At 28.6% G+C, this 13213-nt stretch overlaps 1 protein-coding gene and 1 long non-coding RNA gene across 2 annotated transcripts; one reads left to right on the top strand and one right to left on the bottom strand.

Annotated features, from left to right (window-relative positions):
- Nucleotides 1-789: 789 nt before the first annotated feature.
- On the bottom strand, nucleotides 790-6960 carry LOC148229366 (uncharacterized). Its single transcript, XR_015811397.1, has 2 exons — nucleotides 6826-6960; nucleotides 790-975 (listed from the first exon to the last, which is right to left on the bottom strand). It is a non-coding gene; the product is annotated as an uncharacterized LOC148229366 (long non-coding RNA).
- LOC148229367 (uncharacterized) lies at nucleotides 2539-5297 on the top strand. The gene is made up of 3 exons (XM_088197747.1): nucleotides 2539-2660; nucleotides 3455-3653; nucleotides 3734-5297. The coding sequence occupies exons 2-3, from the start codon at nucleotides 3501-3503 to the stop codon at nucleotides 4949-4951; spliced, it is 1371 nt and encodes a 456-aa protein (XP_088053873.1). The 5' UTR covers nucleotides 2539-2660; nucleotides 3455-3500; the 3' UTR covers nucleotides 4952-5297.
- Nucleotides 6961-13213: the final 6253 nt, after the last annotated feature.

The following is a 13213-nucleotide window of genomic DNA, read 5'->3' as shown; positions in this document are numbered from 1 at the left end:
TAAATTTGGTGCAAGGAAACACTGCTGTGTAAACTGGAGAACGACTTTTTAGTTTGTTTTTTAATCACCGTAAAGAATTGAGTTGTTTATTCATTGATACTCAAATTAATTGTTGATTTTTTAAGGCATAAGGACCAACTGGGTGTCTCCTGAATTGTAATGAATGGTCAATCCCGCTTAATTGGGACACATATTGTCTAAACATTTTGGCTCAAATTAGCGAAGTTAAAGACAAAATTCAGAATGAATGTTTTTCTTAAACTTTATTATATTCTTGAACCAGAATTTAAGTGAAATAGTCAATATTACTAATAAAAATATAGATTTTTAAACAAAACTTTAAAATAAATTATATAACCCCAACCCAACAAATTGTAAAATAAAATTAATGTATATGTTTCACTTAAAAATAAAACAAAAAACTGGATATATCAATTTTTTTGATATGAAATTTTTGAGATAGCAATTTTTTGAGCATGTGTAGGTATAGATGCCATTGTCAAGTCATTTTCATCCAAAAGTGTAGTTAAAAATTTACACTTTTAGCCATCGGTATGTATGGTACATACTATATGGGAAAAAATAAAAAGTAAATTATTCTTTTTTGTAAAAAAAAAAAAATTTACAAATAATATTTACTACTACTTTTTACATTTTATCGAAATTTAATTCTTTTAATAATAATTTTATTTTAGATAACAAAATACTGAATGAACCGTATTTTATTCCATGTTAAAATAAAATAAATAAATAAAATCATACAGTATTTTGTCAAAATATTATTTATTCTAACTGTATCATATTTATTATCGAATAATTAAATATGATTATTTACCATATATCGTCTGTTACGATGTTTTGAAAATGTTGATGAAATCACTCGAATGAGTTTGTTTAAACGTTTTTTTAATATAAAGTCAAAGGACTTACCAGATTAGAAGTACTTATCGGGAATGATGACGGTGAAACCAGGAGCTAGAAGACAAACAAAAATTGATTACTTAATACATATTCTAATTAGAAATCAAAAACGACACGGACTTTATTGTATGTAACCCTAGAGTGTTCTTTCTGATGTACCAAAAGATTTGTACAAAAATATTTTGAAGGCGAGAAAAACACCAACGCCTTTTATTCTAGAAAAACTAGATATTGAACATTTTTATTCTATGAAAAAAAAGCATATTTTAAAGTTCCTGTGGGTAAAAATTTCGATCTTAGACAAATTCTAATGTACAAAATTGATCACTTATCAAAAGGGGATGTACTATGTCGATACAACTTTTATAGATCTAGGGTTCGATTATATTTGAATTACTTTCTAATATTTTTTTGCTATTTTTTTTTTCTTCCTATTTTACATGTTTTATTTTTATTTTTTAGTATTTGTAATGTATGCTAGCATGTATTATATATATTAAGCTTTAGCTGTAAATATAAGCAAATTGCTTATGAATATATTTAAAAAATAAGACAGCCAATGTAAAAAACTGACCAACTATGACTAATATCCAGGTTTTTATTTTTCATCTTTTTTTGTGTGTATTATTTTATTTCTATATTTCAATATTTAATGTTTATATTTCAAACGTAGTAAATTAAATTGTAATCAAAGAAAAAAAATATTCTCTTATATAAAATGTTGTTCTTCAAATAAGGTCTTAAATTATTATCTTTTGCTAATAAAACATAATAGTGCACCAAATAATCACTTTATTGAAATTTGGTCCAAATAAGCGGCTGCCCTAATTATGCGAAATCGACTGTATTTATTTTGATATTTGTGTTGAAATTCCCATTTATCAATGGTTTAATTTGATAAAAACACTATTAGTCATATCACAGCAAAGCGATTGTCAGAAATTTAGTTACTAAAAATACTTCATATTTTTCCTATTTAATATTTTTTAGTGAACAAGTTGTATAGAATATGCAGTGTTTTTGATCCGAAATCCAAATCAAAGAGCACAAACAAATAAAATTACTGTTTTTACTCAGATATTCTTCATAACAATCAACTTCTACTATCAATATTCCTAAATGTCTAAAATGAATATTCAATAAATTAAACAATAATCGAGAAAGAGATAAGTTTTTTCTTTTTCATTTTATTATTATTCATATTTCGATTACGGTTGTTATGAAAAATTTTTGCGAAGTTAAGAAACTATGGATTAATAATTACATAACATTAAATTATGGTATTTTATTGTTTTAAATAAATATAATTATTAAACCAGTGATGATGTTTTTCAGTGAATTCGATTTTAAAATAGAACTCAGTAACCCAGACGCCATCTCTTATTCGAACTACGAAATAATAAAGTAAATAGTCTTTCGTCTCTTTTACGCGAGTCATAAATGTGTGCGATAGAAAGAAAGAGATGTATTTGTGCTTGTTGCTTTGAAAGGCGCGTATCGTTTTTCTCGCTCTTTCGTTTGTCGCTATAAGGGTTTCAACGCGAGAGAAAGAGATGGGAGGTATCTAAGGCGAGAAGGTGTTTGAGGAAGTGGAGGTGGAAAACGGTGAGAAGTTTCAGTTTCCTTCGAGCTTCGGGGAAGTTGGTGGTGCGACTTGGGGTGGCGAAAGCTCGTTTGGAAAACGAAGTTTTTACGCACGCGAGAATTATCTTTGTTACTATTTTTGGTGATTGCATAAGGTAAGATTTTATTTGATTGAATATCTATGTAATAAATCTAAAACGATTAAAATGTATAATTATTAATATATATATATATAATTAAAAAATTGAAAATAATATTAAATTATGCTAAAAATACATATTTTTCACTACATTTTAATTGGTAAGAAATAAAATATTTATTTATAAAAGGCAAAAAATAATATTTACAATTTTTATGTATATAAAAAAAATATGTATTTGATAAATTAAAAATAATTATTACTTGAATTAAGAAAATAAAGTTTATAATTTTGTACTATATAGAATAACCAATATTATAATCATATTCGCTTTAAAATATTAATTAATGGTAATTTTATTTTATATCTTAAAATGTCTTTTAATTCATGAATTTATTATTTTATTTTATTTTTAATTGATAATAATTTTAATATAAAGTATAATATAAAACAAGAATAGATATTTTTTACACCATTATATTTCAATTTTGTGTCCGCGATATCGTAATAAAATTTAACTAGTGATTCCCAACCTTAATAACATTTTTATTAATATTTGTAAACTATTTATGTTATTATAACATATTAATATTATTGTTTTTTTGAATTGGAGATATACATATATTAATAAATATTAATTAATGAAATACTTCATAATTATTATATAATAGCAACATGGAATTTGTGTTAGTTTTTAATATAATTATGTATAAGTTAACCGTAAAAAACTGAATTATGAGCATTACATATCATATCATAAATTAATAAATAAATTATTTTTATATTTAAAAATATTTTTTTTTGTTATAGATGCTATTTAATTAAATAAATAATTATAATTAAATAAAACATAAAAATGACGATGGTGAGTCCTGATGATGGAAGGCCTTCAATTTCGAGGACAACTCGCTACAAGAAAATCACGAAACCTTTATTGGAAAGAAAGAGAAGAGCTAGAATCAATAGATGTTTAGACGAACTCAAAGATTTAATGGTGGGAGCTTTCGAGGTAATTAATATTTACACTCTCAACATTTTTCTATTATTATTATTTTTTAGAATTAATTATATATATTTTTATTTAATCAGATGGAAGGAGATAACATAAGCAAATTAGAAAAGGCTGACATATTAGAACTGACCGTTCGCCATTTGACTAAACTACACAGTCCAAAAGATCCGATTGCCGATGCAAAACGCTTCCAAGCTGGATTCGGTCAATGTGCTGCTGAAGCGTGCCAATTTATTCTATCGATGCCAGAGATTGATAAGCAGATCAGTCAGAATTTAGTTAGGCATTTGACTTCGCAAATATCTGAGATGCCGTTGAGCGTTCAAGTTCCACCGAGGCAAACTTTCTCACCGCCTATATCTCCATCGGCTAGGAGCTCTTGGTCTGGATCAAGCGGAAGAGAATATCCGAGAAATCCGCATCATTCATCACAACAAGGATCGCCAGTTGAAGTCGTTCCAATTAATAAAAATTCACCTTATGTTCCATTAATGTGCGATACCATGAGTTCAACTCCGAGCGTTCAAGATCTATCAAAACCTATGACTGGTCTTTTGATGACCGTAGATAACAATCCATCTCAATCTCAATACAACAACGCATATGCACACGAATACAAAAACACCGTCGGAAACGCCGAAGCTAAAAAGAAATATGACGCTGAAGTAAAGCACGTGATAATGAAGAAAATAAGGGATCAAATACTCGGACGACAGACTAAAGAACATGAAATCAGAGAGAATGTTTTGCCGATAACTTATGAACAATCCCATAACGAGCGTCATTATCAAAGACCCAATACAACATATAAAAATCCGTATACAACTGAATACGGACAAAACGAATCGATCGATCTAAGAAAAAAGTCTAAAGCCGAATACAAACATTATTCTCCGAGACTCATTGAAGACGTTCCTGCTAAGCAATCTCAAATCTGCTATGAACAAAGTATACCTCAGAACGTAATAAAATATAATCCAAGTCAACAGGAACATTATGCATCAGAACAGTCTGAAGAAACGTACAACATGAAGAAACGAACAGCGGACTACAGGAACATTCATCCCAAAAAAGTATTAATAAGACCAATCAGCGATATGCAAGTTACCAGTTCTGTAAAACAAGATCAATATAAGCGGCAACAGTTTCATAATGTCGATAACGGTGGAACATCATCTCAGAAGTTTTACGAATACAGATATTCACATGCTAATAATGGTACCGCAAGTATGTCCAACATGAGACCGGAAAACTCTGATAGCGATCAAGAAGACAATATGTGGCGACCTTGGTGATCAATTACTTATTATCATCGACCTCGAAGTAAAGCTTTAATTAGTATTTTAGATTTAGTTTGTATGTATGTACTTGACGCAATGCTTATTATGATCTCAAAGTTGTACGTATTTATCTAGATTACTTCAAAATTTATTATATTTTTTTATATGCAATATCTTAGCAAATAAGTCGTTTCAAAATACATATGTATTTGCTCAATTATATTTACCTCCGGTAAATCTAGCTTTAATGTTTTCGTTATATTGTTTATTATAAATAAGAATCATTTAATTATTTGTCTTCCAGTATTATTGTAATGAAAAAATAGTATATTGTTAAAAGTTAAGATTATAAATACATATATGAAAATTATTTTATAGGATATTTACTTATTATTATTATATAGATTTTACATATTTTTCTATGAATATTATACCCTTTTTTAATCAATAAAATTTTGATGAATATTTATGTTTTTAATTTTAATGTCATGTCCACCTTAGCTTAAAATGCAAATAGTACTATCAAATAATACTTACTATCAGTACATTTAATTTTAATAAAACCTGTTCTGTAAAACCAAGATTAAGTTCGAGTTTGAGATAGATAAACTAGTGACATCTAGTAACAAATATAAGAAATTATTTTTGATATATTATATTAAATTAATATTATTAAAATATAAAAATTATATAGCTATAGAGAAAAACTTCATTTTTTTTGGATCAAGACTTACATAAATTAAAATTGCTTACCGACATTTATTGATTAAAAAGAATATTCAAAAAATAAATATTACAACATTTATTATAAAAATATTCCAATATTTACAATACTGTCGAATAAATACAAAAATCTGCCAGCTCTGACTTTTTTTTAAATAATTTTATTTTGCAATGTGTCACACATAATCCTACTCTGGGTTACCGCCAACTGCACATTTTTTTTTTGATGAGGTTTGAAAATTAGATGAACTATTTTCTTATATTGTCAATAGATGTCTATAGTAATATTTCAAATTTGCTAACATTTCAGTCATTTGAAACAGCAATATTTGTTTGCGCACGATAATTCGACAAATGTACTACTAACTACCTAATTCAATTCATTAAAAATTTAATCAAGTTTGTTGCGAGCGAGTGAGCGTTATCCAGAATATACAAGCTGGGCAACATTTAAAAAATATTTGGTACCAATTATAATTAAAAAAAAAAATTTTTGTGAAACACCTAATGAAAAGGGTAGACGATTTAGAGGATTTTTTAAGAAGTGAAGAATTAGCAATGAACACACATAGACTTCCAATTTTTACAGATGTGGACATTGAATTCATATTGAATAACTTTAACTATGCACGTATAAAGATTTGTCAGAAAAAAATATGTTTTAGAATTTTGGGAGGGAAATAAAAATACATATCCTCATTTTACAAAATTGCAATGCTGGTTTCATTAGCTCCAGCAACACAAATTAGTGTTGAAATACCTTTCTCTGGCTTAAAGTTAATTTTGCGAATAATTGAAAATAAATTGTATATTAATAATTAGAGGAAATTTTAATATTTTTTATTTAAAATAAATAAATAAACATATACTTCAACCATGAATATACGAATTTACGTTGAATAAATTATATTGATATTATATATTATATTATATAGTGCAAATTATTATTCCTATAATTAATTATAAATTATTATCATTAATATTATATTATTATATCAAGTAATATAGTTTGCTTATAAACAATAGATTAAATAAAATACATTATAATATGTCAGAAAATAAAATTTTAATACTCCCTCTTAATAATAGAAGCAAAAGTAAATAACGTTTGCATTAACGTTCACAGATTTGTTTTTTCAAAGAATCAACATTAACATAAGACTCACCGTGTCAATTATTTTCGGAAGCACGTTTCCAAATTCTTGATATGGTCACTCTGTTGCACTTAAATTGTTTTGCAGCTAACGTAATTGCACTTTTCTGCAAATATTCGTTTTTTTATACAATAAACTGAACTGAACAAGTAAAACAATTGAATACTGAAAAAAAACAATTGATTTCGATCAGCGGATGAAATTAGAAGAAATAATTATAATTCGTAATGTGGCGGCGTTCTGACAGTTCTCAGTGCTGCCATACCACTGCTCAACTTAAAAGCGGGTGTTCTTAAGAACTGGCAACATTCCCTCTCTCTCATTATGGCTAAGGATTAGACTGCAGCGTCCCCGCCAGCTCTCCAAAAAAGGTTTAAGGTTGTTTTTTAAAGGTAACTTACATGCGCTACAGTAATAATTAGTTTAACCTAAAAAAAGAAAGACGTGTCAAAACAAATGACAGATGTCATGAAATATTGATTTTGATTGAAGGCTTCGCAAATTTTGCTCTACAACGTAACTTACAGCTGCATTCGCCAATAATTCCCGTTTAAATATTCATTTGCTACTTTGGAGCCTGTTTATATTTATATTTAGATTTTTATCATGGCCAAAACTTGGCAGTAACACGGGCGTGTGACGGTTTTTCTCTTGAGTGGCAACTCTGGCGAGGCTCGCAACTTCCTTCCGTCCTTCCGCAATCGTCTATTTCACCACGTAAACAACTTTATATCGCAATAAAATATTACTGCAGCAGCTCAATCTGTAACTAATTGCCACCCGTCACCACCCTGTCGCTAAACTACATTTATTATGGGACAGAGGGAGTACAAATAATAACATTTAAAAATAAATTACAAGGAGTTGAACCGAAAACAGCAAAAACCGATATTTTTTCCGGAACTAAATCCGGAACGATATATATATTTTTGATTAAACTGGAACGAAAAAAATAACGGTTCGATTCCCTGCTTTTAAGTCAGGTAAGTAAGGTAAATCTTGTTCCAAATATTATAATCTTCCTTTAAGTAGATTCCTTGCAAAGAGTTATTCATGGGGTTTTACTCTTCTAAGCATTAAATAACTTAATTTAGCTAATTTAAAAACCTAACCTTAAAAATTATGTGTTGGACGATGACAATTAGTACCCATAATTTTTGAAAATATAGCAGAATTTAATATTCTAAAAAAGGTTTACGACTTAGCTAATTTATTTAATTAATATACTGACATCTATGTATTTTTTATTATTAATATAGTTTTACTAGTTTTGCTAATTTAATTTTTATGAGACATCTATAGAATTATATTTAAAATTATTAATAAAGTTGTAAGGTGTTGGAAAATTCTTTGTTGTTAAAATTATTATAGCTTATACATATCATATGGTGACCAGATTTTAGTGTCCTCTTTTGAAAATTGAAAAAGAGGACATTAAAAATAAACACGCCATCTCGGAAATTTTTGTTCAGAGAGGATAAAGAAAGACAAATTGTCATGGCATCACAGAAATTTTTGTTTCAAAACCATCTCAGAATTTTGGTTTGAATGCGATAAATTGCTGCGGGAGCTAAAAATAGAAAAAGGTCATAGCGAAAATTTTGTTCAAAAGCCATCTACAAATCTTTTTTGAGGAGAAGAAATTGCTATGGAAGCTAAAAAAAGGTCTTTTGTAAAGAACAAAAGGAGAACAAATTTATTTATGAGTCTCCTTCATACTTATAATATACAAATTATAATACATATGCATAAATGTTTATAAATAATAGGTCTTACTAGAGAAGACATAATCTAATATAATATTTATGATTTTATTTAATGTTTTTTAAGCGGGTCATGATAGTCATGATTAAGCTATTAATCTAAAAATTACAAATATAATCGGTCATCTGAGTTGTAGTGTTAAAGTAGATTCCTGATCCATATAGTAAATACTTACGACAACAGATGGGTGTAGATGAACGAAATCCCAACATTGAAGTATAAAAAATCTATCATTGTTAACCGATAAGGGCTGCGAAACGAAGATCGCATACAAATGATAGTTATATTTAATTAATAATTAAAATTTAATAAAATAAATAAATTATTAATTTGAAAAACAATTTTTTTTTTAAATAATTTGTAACATGATTATTAGATGTCACTAGTTGAATGACAATCAATTAACAAAAGTTTTCCTAATACAATAAATCTAAAGCTTTTAACTTAATGCGTACTATAAAATTAAGTGTAATATATATGCCTTTAATTAATGTTTTCAATTAAACGTAGATCCGGAAATCTGCTTTTGGCATCAATCAGGTGATTCTTATACTTTGTTGTTAATGACCAAATAAAACTAAATCCGAATTCATTTACTTATATATGCAAATGGAATGATGCCAAAAAACAGTTCTAGTGCTGTACAGAGAAATACATTTCAAGAACTGTATTTATTCAAAAATCAATATGAACATCCTTCAGCTTTTATTCATCTTATATTTTTGGCAATATAAATTCACGATCCATTCTTCTGAAATCTTCAGAATGCTTTTTATAGTTTTTTTTTAGGGATAAGATCTGTCATTTCAGATTTTTTTAGGAGGGGGGGGGGCAAAATTTGGCCAGTTTGTGGTAGTTTTTTTATATTTTGATAGGAACGGAAGTGCTCTTTAATGTCAACTAACTTAAGGGACTCCCATTAATCCCATATGTGTCTTCTTCGGCCATCACGCGATGAGACAAGCATCTTTCAGCGCTTATCTTTTGATACCCAACGGGTTCTTGGCTAACTTAAGCCGGTGCAGATATTCTCTGAAGGTCTCATGTCCAGTCAAAAACTGCATCGTAGCTAGATCGCATTTAATTTATGATAGATAAAAGTAATGCTTTGGTTATCGCTTCTTTCAACACTTGACTTGTTTAATCCCACATGATCAGAGCTAAACAAAATCTTACGAGCGATAGGTGCAGATTGATGATCCGATTGAAGCGTATGAGGCAATTCAGTGTTTGCCTCCAAGCCGCAGAACATTCTCATTGTAGTCGTAACGTAATTTTTTTGATTAACCGATCGTTCACACTACAACAAGTATGGAATGACTTGAGATTTTTTAGCGCTACTACCTTCTTGGAACGGTTAAGGCTTAGCACCTAGCAGAATATTCGAATCACTAATCGAAAATCAAACCACTAAGAATATAAAGAACGATTTGGCAAAGGCAGTAAGAAGAAAATAATATATTTCAGTGAAAAAATCGAAGGAAATATAATTAATGATTACAAAAATTCAGCTAAACTAGTGTAAGACCAGAGAGAGAGAGAGCTTTCTCTTCAACATAAGAAATCTCCAAAAAATTAGAACCAGCTAAAATGATGACTCATTAAACATGTCATGTTTTTTAAGGCTCACTTAATTTTTTCTTCTGAAAGAGAATTACTTAAACAATTTTTGTAGCCGGTATCGCTGGTACTCAATGTCAAACTGTCTACATTTTACAATCATAAACCAAAACTGGTCTTACTAAGCTATTGTAAAGACATGATTTAGTTATTCTGGATATATGTATGTGGACCATAAAAACACTGATACTCGGAATTCTTGGATTAAATCTAGATGTGTCCTTTTACTAAAAAATATTGATATGAATATCTTATATTTATTAATGCACTGTTTGTAATCCCGAATTATCCTTAATTTATAATAAATAAATATAAATCTTGATTTATACGAGTGTAATATGTGTATACATATATAGTGTATTTTGTGTAATTTAGGCACGCTCTTCATGTTTTTTATTGACTGGTGTTTTCAAAGACGTCTCTGAATAATATTTATGACGAAAATAAGCACAAAAATTAATTTAGGACGATGTTTTGACGCCAGCGATATTTCGCCCATAGTCCTGGTTCCGAGAATGCGAATCAACAAAGTAAAACATTACAAACGAAAATGTTTCCCAGCAACGCATATGCGAATCCTTCGCGTTGAAGCGTAAAATTTATTGGCTACCATTCTTCTAGAGTTCGACTTGTCGATGAATGGAATATAAAAAAAGGAAGTACATAAACAAAATGAAATAAGAGGAGTGAGCTTTTCGAATCGATACTCATGGCCGATATACAGACGAGAGAAATAGATGGAAATTGGGGGAAAATTGAAGGGTAAACGAGATATTTATAAAACGACGGACCTTTACAATTTGTTTATTTGGTAAGGTAAATTGAATCGGATGGATCCAGGTACATTTTAAGAAAAAAATATTTAATTTTATATATGGCAATATAAATAATAAAATTCGCATTCTGCTTAAATATTGGGTTTAATTATTAGTATATATTATTAATTCAATAATGATATTATATAATATGTTATAGAAACTTAATACATTAATTAAGATTTGAATGATAAATTATTATGCAACATATTATTTTTTCTGAATTGATATAGCAATTCTACTAACAACAGTTCATTATTTCTGTCATAATGAAGTGTCTTCCATTTATTTTATTGTGAGATTATGTCATTCGAATTAAATATGGCGAAATGTGTAGTGTTGTATGCTATCTCTCACCACAATAAGATTTATTATAATATACAAATAATCTCCCTCAAAAGAAAAAGCTCACATAATAATGGAATAAATTTCTACTACGTACTTACATTTATAGATTGGCACACATATAAGGGTTTATATACAAACCTTAAATCACATAATATGAAAAACTAAAATAAGTTTCCAGATACACTAAAAAAAATACAGAAAATTATTTACAATATGTTAAAGTTACAACACATATGGACAAACATTTTTTCACAAACAGCTTCTAAGTGGCGCGATGCCGAGGATCTGTGCCCCCGGATAATATGCTCCGTAAACCGTGTCCACTGTGGTGTTTAAATGTGTTTATTCAGTGCTTAATTTTTACTTGCTATATACATATATTATAATGTATTTATAAAATGTCAATTTATAATCGCTTAAATTGCATGCCATATATGGCGAATTTAAGATCCATATAATTAAAATTTATTATAGACTAGCTCTGAAAAATTATTATAGAGTTTGTAATTTTTTGCAACCTTATTGTAAAGTGTAAATTCAATGTCATTCTATTTTATAATTAATCTGAATCATTGTTTTATTATTTTTGGTATGAATATTTTTTTTATTAAAATACTCAAAGGCTCCATTTGACACCGGTTCACCCCATTAGAATTTTTATCCCGGTTATTATAAATCGCGCTTGTCAATTTGACACTTCACAAATTTGACGAGATACCTTCCTTAAGCGCGCAACGATTTGTATTATTAATTTATACACATTTTTTCTTCGGAGGCTTCCAAAAAATAACGCGTGGATATTTATGGGTGGTTCGCGGGCGGTGAACATTAAATGATATTTTCTAATTTGAAATATGAACGGAAAAAATGGTCCATAAATTTATCAAAATGACGTCAGACATGATGGCCCTTTTTTCTCCAGCCGTGCCGGGGCCTCCTTTGGACCCTTTGAGCCTGGCCGACGTCAATCTGTCACTTTCGGGACCCGAGGAATTTCTCGCGATGGTGGCGCACGAAAAGGCCGACCGACACACTCCTGTACAGCACGAAGGACACGGGCAAGAAATCAAGGACGAACCTTGATTTATTATGAGAGAAAAACCTAATGTACATTGCCATTCTTGGCGTACGTGCGCCGAATGAACAGGAGAAAGAAATGCGGGAAAGAGGAAAATTGCGAAAATTCATCTCTATATCAACTCGAAAATAATATATTTTATGAAAATACCTATCGCAATTTAGGGTAACTTTGATCTTGTAAGGGAAACTTTGATCTATTAGATTGTATTAAATATAATTATTAGATTTCTATTACAAATTTTATCAGCAAGAAATATATCCATCTAGAATAAATATTATATTATACATTTATCACTTTTTATTTTTTTATTTATTATTATAGTTGACATAATCAATTATATTAAAATCGTATAAAATTCATAAAATAAAATCAATAAAATAATTAAATAAAAAAATATAAATTTAACTTAAAAATCCTTTGCTATACAAGAAGAAATAAAAAGTTAAAAATCTCACATTTTTGTTAATAAACATAAAGTTGCACATTACTTCAAATAAAGACGCGTCACATTAAAATTATAGCAAACTCAAACAAATATAAACAACCAATCAATAGATTCGGTTTAGTTAGTTTAGAACCATATGGTATTCGTTGACCAGGATAAAAATGGGTTAAGTGCAGGATTGGTTCCACTATGTCACAATTGCTTATTATAAAATAAGTATTAACCTATGTGCTCTTGTCATTTTATTAAACTGTTCATTAGTTATTTGTACTGTTAGAGGGATTTTTTTCTAGATTTTTTCAGAGCAAAATGGTCCAAAAATTTATT

The sequence above is a fragment of the Plectrocnemia conspersa genome, unplaced genomic scaffold, assembly GCF_051122295.1.
Source record: "Plectrocnemia conspersa isolate PC_06_02 unplaced genomic scaffold, ASM5112229v1 ptg000011l, whole genome shotgun sequence".
In the NCBI taxonomy this organism is placed as follows: domain Eukaryota; kingdom Metazoa; phylum Arthropoda; class Insecta; order Trichoptera; family Polycentropodidae; genus Plectrocnemia; species Plectrocnemia conspersa.
The sequence above is the reverse complement of the archived record's forward strand: the minus strand, read 5'-3'. Positions and strand labels throughout refer to the sequence as shown.